This window comes from Monoraphidium neglectum, assembly GCF_000611645.1.
Source record: "Monoraphidium neglectum strain SAG 48.87 unplaced genomic scaffold scaffold00997, whole genome shotgun sequence".
Taxonomy (NCBI): domain Eukaryota; kingdom Viridiplantae; phylum Chlorophyta; class Chlorophyceae; order Sphaeropleales; family Selenastraceae; genus Monoraphidium; species Monoraphidium neglectum.
The window spans coordinates 1-17,796 of NW_014012631.1; the positions used below are offsets into that span (position 1 = coordinate 1).

General features: G+C 63.9%; 6 protein-coding genes across 6 annotated transcripts; 3 read left to right on the forward strand and 3 right to left on the reverse strand.

The window, feature by feature from the left end:
• Nucleotides 1-13: 13 nt before the first annotated feature.
• Nucleotides 14-2,072, reverse strand: MNEG_6235 (pre-mRNA-processing factor 19; the record flags this gene model as incomplete). The annotated part of the gene is made up of 4 exons (XM_014045286.1): nucleotides 14-364; nucleotides 783-962; nucleotides 1,231-1,342; nucleotides 1,675-2,072. Coding segments are annotated over 4 exons (1,041 nt in total), but the record flags the coding sequence as incomplete, so codon positions are not given.
• A 1,674-nt stretch (nucleotides 2,073-3,746) lies between these two features.
• On the forward strand, nucleotides 3,747-5,371 carry MNEG_6236 (Ribosomal large subunit pseudouridine synthase D; the record flags this gene model as incomplete). Its single annotated transcript, XM_014045287.1, has 3 exons — nucleotides 3,747-4,071; nucleotides 4,265-4,385; nucleotides 4,768-5,371. 3 exons carry the CDS (start codon nucleotides 3,747-3,749, stop codon nucleotides 5,369-5,371), a joined length of 1,050 nt encoding a protein of 349 aa, XP_013900741.1.
• A 571-nt stretch (nucleotides 5,372-5,942) lies between these two features.
• MNEG_6237 (Ferredoxin) lies at nucleotides 5,943-7,373 on the forward strand (the record flags this gene model as incomplete). Its single annotated transcript, XM_014045288.1, has 5 exons — nucleotides 5,943-6,051; nucleotides 6,304-6,393; nucleotides 6,902-6,992; nucleotides 7,117-7,174; nucleotides 7,356-7,373. The coding sequence occupies 5 exons, from the start codon at nucleotides 5,943-5,945 to the stop codon at nucleotides 7,371-7,373; spliced, it is 366 nt and encodes a 121-aa protein (XP_013900742.1).
• Nucleotides 7,374-7,803: 430 nt separating this feature from the next.
• On the reverse strand, nucleotides 7,804-10,275 carry MNEG_6238 (hypothetical protein; the record flags this gene model as incomplete). Its single annotated transcript, XM_014045289.1, has 6 exons — nucleotides 7,804-8,229; nucleotides 8,362-8,569; nucleotides 8,771-8,861; nucleotides 9,086-9,412; nucleotides 9,683-10,015; nucleotides 10,200-10,275. 6 exons carry the CDS (start codon nucleotides 10,273-10,275, stop codon nucleotides 7,804-7,806), a joined length of 1,461 nt encoding a protein of 486 aa, XP_013900743.1.
• A 503-nt stretch (nucleotides 10,276-10,778) lies between these two features.
• Nucleotides 10,779-12,888, forward strand: MNEG_6239 (hypothetical protein; the record flags this gene model as incomplete). The annotated part of the gene is made up of 5 exons (XM_014045290.1): nucleotides 10,779-11,009; nucleotides 11,268-11,409; nucleotides 11,695-11,897; nucleotides 12,050-12,397; nucleotides 12,568-12,888. The coding sequence occupies 5 exons, from the start codon at nucleotides 10,779-10,781 to the stop codon at nucleotides 12,886-12,888; spliced, it is 1,245 nt and encodes a 414-aa protein (XP_013900744.1).
• Nucleotides 12,889-14,528: 1,640 nt separating this feature from the next.
• MNEG_6240 (hypothetical protein) lies at nucleotides 14,529-17,619 on the reverse strand (the record flags this gene model as incomplete). Its single annotated transcript, XM_014045291.1, has 8 exons — nucleotides 14,529-14,801; nucleotides 15,020-15,106; nucleotides 15,464-15,543; nucleotides 15,810-15,882; nucleotides 16,132-16,221; nucleotides 16,446-16,494; nucleotides 16,631-16,678; nucleotides 16,985-17,619. The coding sequence occupies 8 exons, from the start codon at nucleotides 17,617-17,619 to the stop codon at nucleotides 14,529-14,531; spliced, it is 1,335 nt and encodes a 444-aa protein (XP_013900745.1).
• Between the last annotated feature and the right edge of the window lie 177 nt (nucleotides 17,620-17,796).

The window sequence follows — 17,796 nt, forward strand, 5'->3', positions numbered from 1 at the left end:
ACTCCCCCCACACCTGCTTGAGGCACGCCGCGCCCTCCACATCCCAGAACGCCCAGCTGGCGTCCGCCGACGCACTGACAAAGTAGCGCTGCCCCGGGTGCACGGTCACCGCCACCACCTCGCCGGCATGGTCCGACAGCACCGCCGCGCACTTGTAGCCACCGGCCGGGTCGCCGCCCTCCGCCTCGGCGCGCCAGAGCCGCACCGTCTTGTCGGCGGAGCCCGTGACGAGCGCGGTCGCGCCGGCGAAGCGGGCGGCGGTGACGCGCTTCGTGTGGCCCTGCAGGGAGGCGAGCTGGCGCTCCTGCTGGGTGTCAAACAGCCGCACGGTCGAGTCGGCGCCGGCGGTGGCCGCGACGCTGGGCTGCGGGCGTGGATCGGGAAAAGGGGGGGTAAGAGTGGGCGCGCTGGGGTTGGTAGGCGCAATCAGGTTGCAGGGACAACAAGCAATCGTGCATGGCGCATGCACCTTCGATAAGTTGCAGTCAAGATACCCTGCTCGAGCACACACTCGCACGCAAGCTCACGAACACAGACACACAGACACACACACACACACACACAAGCTCACATGATCCCCAAGCCAGCTCACATGATCCCCAAGCCAGCACAAAGATCCACGCACATATACGCACACGCACGCACACACACACAAAGACACGGCACGCACCCCCCAGCACACACACACACACGCACTCCCACCCCTGAAAAAACAGCGTTTGCGCTAGGATGCCACCACTGCAGCGCAAGGCACCTCTTCTGCAGCCCGAGCCTTCCCCCACCTGCTGCGGGTGCAGGTCAATGTCCGCGATGCCGCCTTTGCTGGCGCTGTGCACCGCGTAGCTGCCCACGAGCGTATACCCCGCCACCTCCTCGGGCGTCGCCACGCTGTCGGGCACGACGCGCTTCTTGCGCGCCTTGGACAGCGCCGCGTTAACCTCGGCAACCTCGTCCAGCACGGACTACGGTCGGTCGCGTGGCGTTGCGCGCAGTCGGCTGGGAGCGCGCGTCATGGGGCGCCCCCCGCGAGGCGGCTGGCCGCAGGCGCTGGCGCGGGGGAGCGGCCGGCGGATGCGCCGCAGTGCAGTATGCGCGCAGGGCAGGGGCGGAATGATGCTCACAGACCCATACCCCGCAGCACCATGTGCTGTAATCGCAGCAAGGCCTTCACTACACTTCCTTTCTCCATGTGATGATCAGCAGAGAGTGCCCTTCAGCTGCGGCCCCCACCTGGGGTATCCCCGCAGCCTTGGCGCGCTTGCTGGGCGCCTCCTCGCCGTCCTCGGCGGCGCCGTCCTCCGCGCCGCGCTTCTTAGCCTCGAACTCGGCCCGCAGAGTCTCCCTTGGGGGGCGGGGCGGCAAAGAGAGGTGGGCCCAGAAAAGCAGCTGCGTCAGTGCTGGCAGCAAGGGCCAGTGAATCCAATCGGCTGTCCGGCTGCCAGACCAGTCCGTCCCCTGCCTTGACCCTCAAGCCAGCCGGTGCATTCGCGCAGGCGGACATCGCCCCCGCCCCTCTCTGCGCCCCTGCAACTACATGCCCCCACCGCAGGCCTTGCGCCCCGGACCCCCGCGTAAGCGCGCACCCGCACGTGCACACGCGCGCACACACATACACACACACACACACACACACGCACGCACACACACACCGTGCGGCCCCCGCCCCCGCCTCACCGCATGCTGTCGAGCGCGCCGCGCGCCTCGTCGCGCTCCCGCATCAGCCGCGCGATCACGCGGCACGCCGCGTCGTGCTGGTATAGCGCATGGCTCAGCTCCTGCCGGCTGGTGTGCAGCGCCTGCCGCAGCGCGTGGGTCTCCAGCATGAGCGCATCCCACTCATCGTGGAACAGCCCCAGCAGGCCGGGTATGCTGGTCGCCGGCGTCGCGCGCGGCTTGACGGTCTTGTTCGTCGCCAGCGGCAGCAGGTCGTCCTGGCTGAGCTCGGCCTGGGTGACGGGGCACTTGCCCGTCTCTTGGACGTACTTCTCGATCAGCCGCCGCTCAAAGACGTGGCCCGTCTTCTTCGAGACGACGGGCTCCTCTGGCACCGTGCCGCTGATCGCGCAGAACATGGCTGCTCGGCCGCTGCTGTCTCTGCAGCGTGGGCCGCCGCCGCTGCCGCCGCCGCCGCTAAGGCGGGGCTATTGAACCAAAGCAAGGCCTCCGGAAGGCGCAAGAGCTGGCAGCCGCGGTCGCCGCGCTGTTGTGCCGAGCGCAACTTCAGTGCACAGCCGCCCGCCGCCTGTCCCTGTCAACTAGCCGCGGTACCTTGATCCTGCGTACACAGCAGCGAGACCGAGAGCACTATGTGCCATTAACACGTGCACGGTGGCTGGGCAGCAAAGACCAGCGGTGCTTGCCGCAGAACGTCTCCATCATGCCTCCGGTGTGTCCAGCTGTGGCACTGCAGCACTCTGAACTCAAAACAGCGCGAGATCCCTCGACATTCCGAACCTACTCATCCAGCAGCTGACCTTGGCAGTGTCTGAATGTGATCTGAAGGCACTGATCGCGGGCGGCGTCTGACAGCGCGGGCTATGCAAATGCTATTGTGCATGCGAATATACAGGCTTGCACTTGGTCGTCTCTGTGTTCCTGTGCTGGACCGGGGAACCCGCAGTGCACAAGGCAAGAGCAAGCAAGTCGCGTCGCACTCAGCAGGGGCGATCATGACAATGTTCATGCAACCAGCCAGACTGGTGGGCGTACACAAGGACTTTCACTGGATGAAACAAGACTTGCTACCCGCCTGCACATTATGTCAGTACAAGTCAATTTTGTACTGTATGGCATACAGGAGCCGCACTCGCAGCATCAGGTGTGTCAAACCACTGCCCATTGGGGATCCCGAGTGCCCTGTCGTTGTGGCACATGGCTGAGACATGCTCAGCTGCAAGCCTGAGCCCAGTGGACCCGCTGGCCGCCTTCTGCCCAAGGTGGTGAGGAACCTGGCCTCGGGACAAGAAGAGGCTGCAGGATGGTTGAGGCTGACTGTTGGCAGGACGACATGCTTCGTGTCATATCCAACTGCATGAGCCGGGTATGGCACATATGCACAAGACACCAGCTAATTGTCTGATTGCACACAAATGGTCAGATGCCAAGGCATACATAGACTGGTGGTTTGACATGGAGCATTGACACAGGCACATGCGCATACGCGTGCAGGCTCTTAGGTTGTCCAATGCTTGAGCTAGGCAGTGACCTTATGATAGCTCCATGTTGTGGGTTGCTGCCAAGCAATCCTGGCAGCAGTGATTGTCGGCAACGGTCGGCACACTAGCTTTGACCGCAGCGAACGCCCGACACACTTTTCCTTGGGACGTGGGTCTTTGGACCGGAACGTCAGGTGCACACGCCTGAATTATGCACATCACAACTTCGGCCCAGACTCTATCAACCGGTGTTGTGCTGTATACGTGTTTTGCAAGGAAATGATCTTGCATCGCCTGCACCCAACAGCAAGTCGGCTTTTAACAGTGAATGGACGAGATTCTTCGCCACGGCTGCATTTGCCATTCGCACGTCGCAGCAGACTCTCATTTTGGCAGCGCTCGGCAATCCAAAGCAGCAGCACACCAGTAGTAGCGGCTCCTGGTGTTTCCGCCGCCGGACAGCCGCCTGCGCTCGGCCGTAGCAAGCATGAGAGCCCTGCAGCCATGCGCGTCGCGCATTCATCACACGCGGCCGCCGCCGCACCGCTGCCAGACGCCCTCTGCGCGACATTTCCCGGCGCGTTTGCAACGATGACAGCTGCCCGCAAGGCCTGCCGCCGCCGCCGCGTGCTGGTCGACGGCGCCACCAGCGGCTGCGGTGCACAGGTGTGTGTGGGGCAGCTGCTGCAGGTCTTGGAGCCGGTGGAGCAACCAGGCAGCTTCTCGACAGATCCTCAGCAGCGGGGGCAGCGCAGGCCGCGCGCGACGCCGCCGCCCCCAGGCATCCACATCCCAATCTTATTTGATGACGACTACATCACTGCGGTGGTCAAGCCCTGGGGCATCAAGTGCCACGGCTATGGGTCGCACCACCTGGCTGCCTATGTGCGCGCCCTCGTGCCGCCCAGCAACCAAGGTGCGTGCGCCAGACGTTGAGTCGTACACGCATGCGGCCCGGACGCCCCACAGCACGGTGCGCTTGACTGTACAGGCTGGGAGCTGCATGCCGGGCTGAGATTTCAGCCTCGTGCACTACCTGCTCGTGCATGGCCGCGTCTGCTGTGCGTCACCCATGCGGACTGGTGGTTGCCGACTCCACCCCCTCGCAGCTGAGGCGCTGCCGGGCGGCGCCCACCCCGCGCACCGGCTGGACCAGCTGACCGGGGGCGTCATGCTCTTCGTCAAAACGCGGCCGGCCGCGGCGGCGCTGGCGCGCCAGTTTGAGGCGAGGTGAGTGAAAGGGTAAGGCCCGACAGCCGCGCTTGGCTGTGAGCGCCCAGCCCAAGCCTGGCGAGTGGCGGCGGGCTGCGCGTGCTGTGTGCGTGTTGCAGGTTCCACCTGCAGCGCGTGACCGCACCCGCCGCGGCCCGCAGGATCGTTGTTGTCAGCAACGAGGCATGTGACAGGACAGGCACAAACAGTGCCTCTCGCAGGTGGCACCGCTGGTCAAGCCCAGCGAAGCACCAAGACCACAACGCCATGAGCCTGTCCGCCTGTCATGCAGGCGCAGACCAGTCGGCTGGCGGCCTCAGTTATTTTTGTCTATGCACGCATGTACCCCCCCACCCACACTCGTACGGCATACCCCTTGCGCTCGCCAACCAATCACCAGGCACGTGCGCAAGCAATACCGCGCGCTGGTGGCGGGCCGTCTGGACGGGCCGCCAGGCGGCGGCCCCATCATCATAGACCACCCCGTTGAGGGCCGCCCCGCGCACACAGAGGTCCGCGTCGCCTCCCACTCGCGCTGCCTGCGGTACGGCGGCTGGATCACCACCGTGGACCTCGTGCCAAGGACGGGACGGCGCCACCAGCTGAGGCGCCACCTGGCGATCTGCCTCGGGCACCCCATCCTCGGGGACCCGCTGTACACCCGTTGGGCCGGCGGCGCGGCAGGGGAGGCGGCGGCGGAGGCGGCGCTGATGGCAGCGCCGCCGGACGAGCTGCGAGCGCGGATGCAGGCAGCTGACGGCGGCGGCGGCGGCGGCGAAGGCAACGAAGTGGAGCTGCTCAAGGGGTGGGGCATGGCGCTGTGGGCGGGGGCGATCGAGCTGGAGCACCCCGTGACCGGCGAGGACATGAGCTGGTCGCTGCCCGAGCCGGCGCGGTTTGAGAAGCTGCGGGCGCAGCAGGCGGCGCGCTGGGAAAAGTTTTATGGCGTGGGCGCAGTGGATGGGGCCCCAAGCTCTCCAGAACGCGTGTCACCCTCGCTGTAATGCTGTTTCTGCCTCCCCTGGCAGCTTGAAATACAAGGGGCCAAGTTTGTGCTGCAATGATTTAGACGCATGCCTATGCCTTGACTGACTAGACAAGAACAGCAAGGAGGCAGGCATGGTGACGCACATAATATCTGTACGTGGCGTGCTGTGTGCGTGCGCACGTGCACACACGACACACACACGCGTGCGAACGCGCACAAATACGACCTGCACGTACATGTGATGCACACGGGCTAGTGCGAAGTACGTTTGGGCAATGCAGATGCAATTGCAGCATGCACGAGTGCCCATCCACCATGCAAACCCTGGTTCAAGGTGGGGGGCGCATGCTGCCGCATGTTGCGCACGCGCCGGCACACGCCCCCATCCGCCCCAGATCAAGCGATGGTTGGTCCAGACGAGACATCGACGTATACTGCTCGACAAAGGTGACTCCGCGGGGTGGAAGCTACCGGATCAAGCATGGGCAACGCACGGACTGGATGAATTGCGGCGTGCTCCCGATTCCGCACCTCATTGCGACGATCGCTTCATTGACTTTACTCGCTCCCTCACAGAAGCAGCAACAATGCAGCTCGCTCGCGCCCCCGTCGCCGCTCGCTCCGCCACTCGCCCGGCTGCTCGCAGCCGTGTGGTGATGGCTGCCACCTACAAGGTGACCCTCAAGACCCCCAGCGGTGAGCAAAGCGGGCCTCGTGTCGTAGGTGGGGCGAGGACCCATCTCGAACGCAGGAGGCTCTCTGGCCCTTCCGGGGCTCTCTCCCGCCAATGGCGCATTGTCATCGATGCAAAAGGGATACAAGACACCTTTTGAGCGTGCGCATGGACGCACATCCGCCGTGGCGGCCGTTGTCCGGGTCGTGGGCATTCCACACCCTCTCCCCCACCTCCGCCAACACTGATCCCCACCCACATTCAATGATCCCCAGGCGAGAAGGTCATCGACGTGGCCGACGACACCTACATCCTGGACGCCGCCGAGGAGGCCGGCCTTGACCTGCCCTACTCCTGCAGGGCCGGTGAGCACAGATCGCGTCCCGGAATCGTCCCCGAATGGCCATTGACCGCCGGAGCGATCGCGATTCTTTATTTGTCTCTGTACCAGCTTGTACGATGCATTTGGAGTCCGCAGCACAGCCCAGTCGAGGTTGAAGCAGCGGGCGCTGATCGCGGGTTCGTGCGAGCAGGGCGTTTTCCCAGCGAGCACAGACACGTGATTGGGCCCGTATTGATTACCAGGTCCTATTTGCACGCCTGGGCAGAGGCACCTGGCCGCCACGCCTTGGCTGCAACTGTTGATACAGCAGCTGCACATGGACGACAGCACGCAGCATATGCAGACCAGTAGCCACGACTGCACCGCTACTGAATAGGAGCAGAGACAGAGCAGCGAATGGCACACGCTGGGCAGAATGGGGAACAGCGCCAGCCAGGCAATCTCACCTGGACCGGACCGGACCGGACATCGTTGCAGGCAGCGAAGCTCACTCCCGACTGCGACCCGCGCCATGGCCCCTATTTCCCCAGGCGCCTGCTCCAGCTGCGCGGGCAAGGTGGAGGCGGGCTCCGTCGATCAGAGCGACCAGTCTTTCCTGGACGACTCCCAGATCGGCAACGGGTGCGCAGCAGCTGGCCTGCCGGGATCCTTGGATGGACGCACGCAAGCTTGCGCACACAAGACGCTACTCACCGCTTTCTGACGCCCACTCCCTGAATGCCCCTCAAATCACGTTTCTTGATAGGTTTGTGCTCACCTGCGTGGCCTACCCCACCAGCGACGTGACTATCCTGACCAACCAGGTGCGAGTCGCCGCCACAAATTGCTGCAAGCCCCTCATCACCTCTCTAACCGCGTGCTTCGAGAGCCCTGCTGCGATGAGTAAGGGTCCTTGAACCGCCTGCACCAATCAATTTTGTAGCCTGCTGAGTCAGTTCCATATCCGCCGACGCCTCCGCTCCCGCCCTCTGCGCACACCCACAGGAGGAGGCCCTCTACTAAACGAATCACCCTGCAGCAGCACGTACAGTTTTGTGGGCGGGTTGTGTTCGCAACGCCACTGTGTAACACGCCTGCATATCGACAATGGTGGTGGCTTCCGCGCAGCACCACAAGGTTGAGACAGCTGGCGAAGAATTGCAGTGAAGCAGCACGCGGCAGACAAGATCTGAAGAGTGGCCAGCATTGGGATAGGGTCTTGTGAGCAGTGTATCTAATGTCTGGCACAATTTTGTCTAGTAAACGAGTGTCAAGAAGATCACCAGTGCAACTGCCCACGCCAAGGGAAGAAGTGCAGCATCACGAACCAGCAGCTGCACGCACAGCACTCCAGTCGACACGTGTCGATGAGTCCAAGTGCATGATGCGGTGGCTTGAGATGTGGCAAGGGTTGATCGTGGGCAAGCGGTAGCCGATATGCGCAGCTGGCGCGTCACAAATACATAATCCCGGCCTTGAGGCAGAGCACCATCCGCCGCCGCCCCCAAATGTCGGCCCCCACCACCACCGCTGGCCGCCCGCCGAGGCCCAGCTGCGCCAGGCCCTTCAGGTGGGCAACCGCCAGCTTGGGCGGCGGCGGCACGCGCGCGCCGCCGCTGCGCGCGCCGGCGCCCAGCACCAGATCGACCTCGTGCTCGTACACATCGTGCACCTGCACCAGCGGCGCCGCGCCGCCCCCACCGCCGGTTCCGGAGGCGCGCGGCGGTGGCGGTCGCTGGGCGGGGCCGCCCGCGCCGCGCGCCTGCTGCTGCTGCTGCTGCTGCTGCTGCTGCTGCTGCTGCTGTCGCCCTGCAGCGGCAGCGCTGCTGCCAGCGCTGCCGCCGATGAGTCCCTGCTCCACAGTCGGCGCCAGCCGTATCTGCAGCGGCGCGGGTTTGCCCCCGCCCGCGGCGGCGCTGCCAGCCGCCCTGTGGTGGTCGTGCCCATGCTGTCCATGTGGCTGACCGCCAGGCGCTGGGCGGCCTAGCAGCAGCTGCTCATAGGGCCTCACCCGCACGCTGCCAAAGTAGCCCGCCCCATAGGCCGGCCCCCTCCCGCCGACGCCGCCGCTGCCTTTGCCTTTCCCCGCTGCCTCGCTGCTGCCGCTACTGCTGCTACCAGCCCCAACGCCGTCGCTCCCTTCGCCAGCGCCGCCGACGCCGCTGGAAGCTTGCTCCTCGTCCATCTGGCACTGCATGCCCAACAGCTCGGCGGCCTCCCTGCGCGCACGTGCGTGTTTGCTTTTGAGTGGCAGGTGCGCATGTAGGGAAGAGGCCAAGAGGGTGCGCTTTGTGATGGTGCTTTGTCACTGCCCCGCGTTGTGTTCCACAGGGGAACTCTTTTCCGCAAGCACAGACCATCAACGGTCGCTGGCCGTGTGGAAGCCGGCCTGCCCGCCATGCGATGTCGCGGCGTCCCACCAGTTGAGGACCGTGACGCCGGCCGAGAGGTCGAGGATTCCGAGGATCGGGGCGCTGCTGTTGATGCTGACGGACAGGATGACCAGGCCGGCTGCGCTCGGTCGTGCAAGGAGATCGTGTGACGGTGAGCCGCGCACCTTTGCGTGGGCGTTTCCAAGCATGCACGTGCAGCCTCAGCCCGAGCGCGGCGCGGCAGTAAATGCACTGTGCCCCTGATTACGCGATTGGCTGCAAGCAGGCCCGCAGCAAACGCTGGCGTGCAGTCCATTGTGAACATTGTGAACAATCCAGACGTGTCAAAAGCAGGCTGCTCACTCTTTGTAAACTGGCAGGGCACCCGCCGCAGCCCCTTGGTGTCCAGCAGCCCCGCAGCCGCGTGTCCGGCCGGATGGAAAACCAGGCGGTTGCCGGCCCAGTCAAAGTCAATGTCAAAGCACCGCAGCGCCCGCACGCCCAGCATGCCGCCCGGGCCCGCCTGCGGGAGCTGCGGCGGCTGCTGCCGCGTGCCCTCGCCCTGCTGATGCTGCTGCTGCTGCTGCTGCTGCTGTTGCTGCTGCGGGGGCTGCGGCTGCATGCGGCGCGCCTTGCGGGGCACTGGTAGCTCGCTGACGCACGCGCTCAGGGCAGGCAGCTTGAACGTGCCTGCCGATTGTGGAAGGGTTGCAGGACAGTGCTAAACAGGGCGAAAATCAAGGCCGGGCAGGCCCCCGCTGCTACAGAAGTAACAGCGCGCCCCGCGGCGCTGCGCTGGCGACTGCACGGCCGGGTGGACCTGCCGCCTGCGCATTTGTCCACGGGCCGCTGGTCCGATCCTCGACCGCTGCGGGGCGATCGTGTGGCGCTTGACGCCGGAGCACCGTCACTCTGAACTGTGCAAAGCACGCGCAGCGCGCACAGCGCGCCGCCACCCACCGAGCCACATCTCTGGCAGCTCCACCCTCTGCCGCAGCGTCGGCCCGCCGCTGTCCAGCGCGCGCACCGCCGACCCGTCGCTGGGCCCGATGCCCAGCCGCTGCCGCAGGTCTGGGCTGATTGTGCAGTTGTAGGAGCCCGCCTCTAGCAGAAAGTCGACGAATCCGATGTCCCCGACGTCCACGGGGACTGTCAGGTACCGCCGCGTCGACCGCCGGTGCGCGAGCGTCAGCCGCAGCGGCAGCCGCACGACCCGGGCGCGCTCGGCGAGGCGGCGGGCGGCGAGGCGCGACAGCAGCGCGGCGCGGTCGGCGGCGGGCGGGACGTCCTCGCCTGGGGGGGTGGGGAGGGGTGTTGGCGGGTTGCGGGTGCTGGGATGTGGGGGCGTGTGTGTGTGTGTGCGGCGCTGAACAATGCTTGTGCGGCATCGCGACAGGGGGGGAGGGCGTTACACATGTATCCCTGGCTCGACTGAGGGTGAAAGCCCTTGGGGACTGTGTGCGCGGTGGTGGCGCACCCAGACGGCGGAGGGCGCTAGCCAGCTGATCGCGGTCAAGCTTGCAAATGGACGCGCGCTCGCTGGCGAGCAGCATTGCCTGCGTCCCGGATGTCGAGTGGACGCAGACGGAAACACGCTGGGCGCGCATGTGCGCCGGTGTTGCTGCCCCGCTGTTTGACAGCGTCCCATGCCGCGGCGTGCTGCGAGGCAAGAGGCACCGCTGTCTAGCCAGCATCTAGGCTGACGACCAATGCAATCGCGAGGATCGAACGACTTGATTCAACCGAGATCACCTAAGACCGGTCGCATGCATCTACTCATCAGCTGCAACAACACACATTCTCGAATTTCTAGACAATAGCAATAACTCTGAGTAGTTTCTCACACTCACTACGGTGACCCATGCACGGTTGAGCGCTGGTTCTGTATACCGTAGAGGACACTCAGCTCGACTCAACACTTGACCAGAAAGTTCTATTCACTGCAGCGCGCACGGGCTCACGGGTCTGCACGCAGCACCCGCTCGACAAGCCGCCGCCTCGCCCGCGGGCTTGGATTAGTGTACAAGCGGTGCGCCGACAGCGCCGCAGCGGCACTATGCGGGTGTACCTGCACCCAGAGGGCCTGCAGCCCGACGCCCTAGCTGCAGTGCAGCGAGATGCAGAGGGCATCAGCCACGCCCCCAACTTCTGGGTGCCGCGCGCCCGCATCGAGGCTGGTGCCGCCGCTTGTCGCTCGGCAGCTGACGTGGCGGTCCTGCAGCTGTATGAGCGCCACATGCGGCGGCGACTGCCGCCGGACTGGGCAGGCGCCGAGTACTGGTGCCAGGTGCGGCCTAAGTGGCTGAGCGCCGCCTCGTGGCCCACATGAGTCATGTGCGTCCTGCGAGGCCAGCGTGCCAGGCCCAGCTGCAAGCTGCCTTGCTTGGCTCCGCATTTGCGCCTCTCTGCCCAGCCCACCTTGGCCGGTTCAAATCTCACACACACTAACACATGCCCAACAAACCCGCGTGTACACACACATGTGCGCTTGTGGGCACCTGCACACACTCGCTTGCTCACGCGCCCTCACTACGCTTGCGACAAGGTTTACGAGCCCGGGCGCGGCCTGGCCTTCCACTTTGACAAGGATGAGCACCTGTTGGTCAGCGATGGGGCGATGGTCAACCCAGTATGGTCGTCTGTGCTGTACTTGACGGGCAGCTGCGATGCCGGCGCGCGGCGCGAGGGTGGGTGCTTTTGGTGGTGGCCTGCCCTGGGCTGGCAGCCTTGGGCTGGCAGCTGGCATGAATTGGGGCGCCTGGCTGGGGACAGACGGCAGCCCACGGGGCTGCCCCCGGTGGTCTTGATGAGTAGGGTTTTTGCTTTGGCGGGTGGATTGAAGGAGGGTTGTGCCGGCCCCTTCCGGCTGCAATCAGCCGCTGCTAGGCAGCGGCCCAATCGTTTCATCGCCCCGCTCCCTCAAGCGACTGCCTGATGAGATACTTGCGCCGTCCCTGGCAAACGTGCCTCAGGCCCAACGGTTGTGGTTGACCAGGTGTTTGACCAGACCCTTGGCCACCCAGTCCCAGAGGACCCGGAGAGCAGCTGCCTGATCTACCCCGTGGAGGGCGCATATTGCGTCTTTGACGGCCGCCTGGGGCACGGCGTGCTGGACAGCTTCTCGCCAGCTGCCCGGGCGACGCTGTTGGTCAACTGGTGGACGCACCAGCCGCAGGTGTGGGGGGTGAAGGGCTGCCGCTCGCTCGGGTGTGGCGCAGCCTGGACAACGTTGTGCTCTTGTGCTCATTTAACTCCAATTGTACAACGTCGCATGCATCCAAGCACTGACTTCCTCGCTGCACGCAACCATTGGATAAAACCCCGCAGGCCGTGCTCGAGGCCACGGATGTGCAGCTGCAAGAGTTGGGCATCCCCCTGCTGCCAGCCTTAGGCAGCGGCGCGCAAGAGACTGGCAGCGGCACGCAGGAGACTGGCAGCGGCAGCGGCGTTGCCGCCAGCGGCAGCAGCGGCGACTGCATCGAGCCCACCCTGGCAGCGCTGGCTGTGCAGGATTCAACGGCAGGGCCGCAGCGGCAGCAGGATAGCGGGACAGCGAGCGGCAACGCCGCATGTGGCGGCGGCGGCGATGTCGGTAGTGCGCCTGATGCATGTGACGGTGCAGCCATCCCTGAAGTCGCCGCGCCAGATGCGGCCACCCTAGACCACGCAGTCCTGGTGTGTCTTGGCAGTTGACCAAGTCAAATCATTTGCATTGACTACCAAAAGACCAATTTAGATGCTGCTGCCCTTGTTGATGTTGCATGCAATCGCCAAAAACCCTCGCTCACAAGCTCAACACCGTCTTTCTTTCGACACCTGCTTGGCGCCTCCCCCCCTTGTACCAGGTCGACACCCTCCTGTCCGAAGCTGGCCTGAAGCTGGTGGGGCAGGGCGCTGTCAGCGCGGTGCGGGTGCGGCACCAAGGCCTGGTGTTGCTGCCCTTGGACCCTGAACAGGTGCAGCAGCAGCAGCAGCAGCAGCAGCAGCAGCAGCAGCAGGAGCAGCAGCAGCAGCATCGTCAAGAGGGGGACGAAGGGAAATCAGGATCAGCAGCCGTAGCTCTGAACATGCAGACAGCCGCGGCGCTGGTGCCGCACAGCATGCTGCCCGCGTCTGACACGGAGAGCGAGGACGAGAGCGCTAGTGGTTCTGGTAGCGAGACCTGAAAGGCTCACACCTGGCAATACATCTAGAGCGGCTTTGTCACTTCTGTGCTATTGCTCTTCTTTGTGCAACGGTCCCTTGTTGGTTGGGTGGGTGCAGAGGCCTTTGGGCTACGCTGCAACCCCAATTGTGGAGGCGTCTCCATGTTTGCTAGCAGCGTTTAGCGTGAGGTTGTTTGTGCGTGCAGGAGTGAGATTGGGGTGTTTGTGCTGGTGCTGGCCATGTCCTCGTGATGCACGATGCTTGTGGTGGTATAACTTTACTGGTGCACATAGCATTCCCGATGGCATGCTTTGCCACTGCCAGTGTCACGCCCCTGGGACCTGCACAGCGCTCTTCGGCATATGGCCTGCAGGAGTCCTAGCCCGTGTCTGCGCGCTGGGAATTGGGCGCTTCTGAGAAGTCTCTAAGCCTGCACCCCAGCCGTACAGGACCTGTGCGTGCGTGGCCCTCTTGAAGACGCTGGAAGCGCCCGTAGGTGTACACCACCACACAAGCGCGTTCCAGCCCCAGCTCGCTCATGTGCAGTTGTGCAAGCTTACAGTGAAATCTGTCATGCGCGCGCTGTTCAATGTCCTTATTGGCAGGTCCAGCCACCAAATCACATTGATGCATCTCAGCAAGCCTGCTAGGAGTTCCCGTGTCATCCTCTGAATTGGGATCGAACGCGCTTGCGTGTTGATGCAGCCGAGGTTGCGCACCCTCACAAGACTAATGGGAATACCCATGGGTATTCCCAGGATGTGGCCCCAGCTGGCAGCCCATCTTGGCAAGTCGTGACTCCCTTGGCCCCCCCCCCCCAAAAAAAAGTCCTGGCTATGGGGCAAAAGCCCAGAATGGTTTGCCACAACATGCACACGAGGGCTCAGGCAAAAACGCTAGTGGTAGTGCGCGTGTGCAGCACAAGCCACAAGGGTACAATGTACATGTCAGTGTTGCGGGTGCTGAGATGTGTTTCAGACGCGGCTATTTGCAGGAGTGAAAAAGTGCAAAGGTCCTGTTTGTCACCAGGCGTGCCGGCAGAGGTGCGGTCTGTGGAAAAAGCAAGCATCCATGTGTGCACGTGTGTGCCGGATGCTGAGTCTGCACCTCACTCTCCCAAATTGCCGTCGCAAGTGCACGGTATGGAGTGCTCTGTTCAGTGAGCCTAGATCATATGATGGATGCGTGCCGTTATGCGGCCCATTTGGCCAAGCTGAGGGTCGACTCCTTGGCGGCTTCCTCGCATCAGCCGCCGCCTGGTTCCCCTTGTCGTGCTGTCTCAGATTGCGCGCGGCATGGCCCCCCCACCCCAGACCAGTCAAGGCCCCTATGCAGAAACAATTCCTCTCCGCAAAAACAAGGCCCCTATGCGCAGGCAGAGCGTGGGGCAGGCATGTTGGTGGGTGCAATCGCATGTGGACCGGCTGTCGTAGCTTGCGATTGCAGCAATTTGCTCCAGCAAGGAAGTTTGCTTGCCATCGATGCCATGCATGGATGGGCCATGAGGGCCACCCCAGCGGTTGAAATAATAGCTATCAGAGCTGCCAGGGAGCAGGTAGCTCATCACGGCGGTCCGTCCCCGGCTGTGCCAAGTAGTCAACATCAAGCACGTTTTTAACAGATAGATGCCGCCCGCGTCTGGCGTCGAGGCCCCCCCATGCTAGGCATGCTGCCCTGCCGGGCCCTGCGCAACGACCTTCGCCACCGCCGCCGCCGCGATGGCCGCCCCGCCCTCCCCGCGGCCGGCCGCGTCCGCCGTGCCGTCGCCGCTGCGCTTGTCTGCGGCGCTCGTGTCCCTCTTGGCCCGCTCCAGCGCGGCGGGCGGCATCGCCAGCCCCACACCCTCGAGCCCGCCCTTGATCCACGCCTCAAACTCGGGGCGCGCCTCCTGGGGGCGGAGCAGGCGGCCGGCCGGGTCGCCCCCCTCGATCATCTGCATGGGGATCGATGTAGGGCGTGCCAGTCGGCGTCAGTGCGAGCGCTTGAGGTGAGGCCAGCAAGCAGGCGTGTGCCACCACCAAGTCTGATGTTTCAAGGCGGCAAGTGCTGCAAGTCGTATACGCGTGCGGCGCATGCCGCAGGCTGCATCACCCCATGACAGTCAAACACAAGCACGCTGGCATTTTAGGCTGATGACGCCCCTCCACGCACCTGGGCCACTGTGTAGTGCTCTGCCAGGTGGTAGCAGTAGTCAGCCAGGCTGTAGTTGGTGGCCGCAGACATGCCCTTGAGCCGCACCTGCGCAGAAGGGTGTTGTGTTTGTTTGATTGCAGGGACTGTTGGGCACGACGGATTGGGAGAGGAGGACAGGCGCAACAAAGTTTTTTCCACCCAATATTATTTGCTGGCGTGGCACTGTTCGAGGTGTGCTCTGCCATCAAGGAGGCATTGGGAGAGCCAATTACCTGACTCCAGCAGGGAGCGAGGGCGCGCGTCAAGTGTGCCATGACATGCCCCTGATTGCGTGACAAAGCGGCACGCTTACTCATTCATGCCCCTCCTGATGATCAGCTGCGGGGCCTTTGGATCGCCATCGCGCACAACATCAGCGAGCAAGGTTTGAGTGTGCAGGGTTGGATCGTCTTGTCTGCGCACCAGGGCTGTGTCGTAGGCGCGCGCGGCGTCCCTTTCCTCAGAGTAGAGGCCCAGGTAGATGTGGCGGCTGCCGGGGATGCCTGGTGGGTGCAATCAATTAAATTTGATTTGTAATGCATTTTTCTCAGCACCAGTGATTTGAAGGGGATAAGGACAAGGACAGTCAAGGGTCATTTCGGCAGGGCAATCTCTGGTGATTGGTGCCGTGCACAGGTGGACCTTGGACATCGCTGCTTGCGGCAATTATTGACGGCTGCACACGCGAGACTTGGCTGAGGAACCATTGCAGCCAATGCATGCAGCAGGTACCCTTTGCTGGCAGCGCACACCCGTGCCCAACACCCACCAATGCGCGCCTCCCAGCGTCCTGAGGGGTGAGCGGTGACCCCGCGGTACGTGGACGAGCCGCGGGAGAAGCCCTGAGGCAGCAGTGCACAGAGCCCACAGGTGGACAAGATTGGAGAGACCCGCCTTGGATACACTTTCAGGATGGGGTTGAGGTTGGGGGTACAAGAGCTGGCTGCAACTGGCACTTGCTGGTTGCCTGAAAGCACAGCCTGTACTAATTACGTACCAGCACATGCCACCCTCAGGACTCAGCCCTCGAGAGCGCACAGCAGAGGCGCGCTCTGTCCAAGCAATCGCGGGCCCATGCAACATACGCCCACCTGGCTCTGGCGCCGCACTGCCATGACAAGCTCCTCTGTCGTGATGGTGTGCAGGACAGCCAGCAGGTCCCCGTAACGCGACTTGTCAAACTGTTGAAATGTAGGTTTGGTGCACTTTTTTTTCAAATTTGAGTCCATGCAAATGGGCGGAGTGCCGACTTGCTGAACACGCGGTTGCGCCGCAGTTGCAGCTGAGGGTTGAGCGGCGCTGGTTCTGGCACGCGCATCTGACCATGCGCGGGCAAAGCTGGACTCGCTGTCGGGGGACAGCCACGCGTAGTTGCGCATCGGCCGTCACGTTGGACGGCTCTCACGTTGGTCTTGACATCGAGGCCCTTGGTCTTCAGGGCGGCCATGTCATACCTGAACAGTGAAATGGTTGCGCGTGTTGCACAATTCGGTGTTTAAGGAGCGAGGCTGCCAGGGGCCCGCAGGCACATGCAGCACGGGCCGTGCATGCAGTGGGGCAGGCGCTGTAGGGGATGAGGGGGCCACTCACGCTTCAGCGGCCGACTCCTCCACCTCGAAACCGCCCAGGTACACCTGCCTGCGTGCAGCAATGGGATAGATTGATTGACTGATGGATTTATCGATTGATGGGACGTATTGGTTCATGGGATTTTCCAAAGGGTGCAACCTCAAGGCGGCTGACGCGCGCAAGACAGTGTGCTTATGGCACTGACAGTCCAAGGATCAGCAAAACGGAGAGGGACATCATGTGATTTGATACCATGTAGCATCGCTGCAAACCACAACAGCATCTCCGCCTGCAGCATGGGCAAGGCGCTTGCATTGAGCGCCGCAAACGGTTGCTCCTTTGGCCGCCTCAACGCACACCTCATCCGCCACTCACTTGCCCATCTCCTTGATCCAGATGTGGCTCTCCCACCGCCCGCTGCGGCGGTGGCGTGTCACGCCACGGAAAGATGACGAGTGGCGCTCCTCCGCCGCTGCGCTCGCGCCATCGGTCGCAGCCACCGCACCAGCAACAGGCGCCCTCGGCACCCGCCGGTGCGTTGCTGCCGCGGTGCCGCCGCCCCCCGCGCGTATGCGACCGCTGGAGCGCTTGCTAGCTGCCACTGCCGGTGCTGCTGGTGCTGCGCGGCGACGGCGCTTGGCGGCGCCGCGGCTCCTGCCGCTGCCGCCGCCGCCGCTGCTGCTGCTCGCAGCACCGTTTGCGTCGCCGCCGCCGCCGCCGCCGCTCGCCTCGTCGCCGCTATCATCGCTGCCGTCGCCCTCGCCACCTGCAGACCAGTCCTCATCCTCAGAATCTGCTGAGACGCGCCGCTTGCGTGTTTTCGAAGAAGTCGGGGCGCGCTTACTGCACGGCGCGCGCTCGCTCTGGCGCCTGCCGCCGCTGGCTGCGCGGGCGACGGGCCCCGGCTCAAGGGGGAGCGCCGTAGCGGCGCCGGCCGCCCGGCCGGTGCGGTGCCTCGGCTTGTTTGATGGGGGGTCAGAGCTTGGGGACCAGGCCTGATTGCAGCTCATGCTGTTGACCCCTGTGCCATCCAACTGTGCCACCTGGCTGGTGAGGACCCGCTGCGAGCAGGCAGGGCCGGCGCCGGGGCCGCTCGAGTTTGCGTAGCTTGGAGCGGCAGAGCTTGACTTGCTCTCGAGGGGTCGCAGCTCGTTATGGATAGTCGAGGCGTTCACATCAAGCTGCTG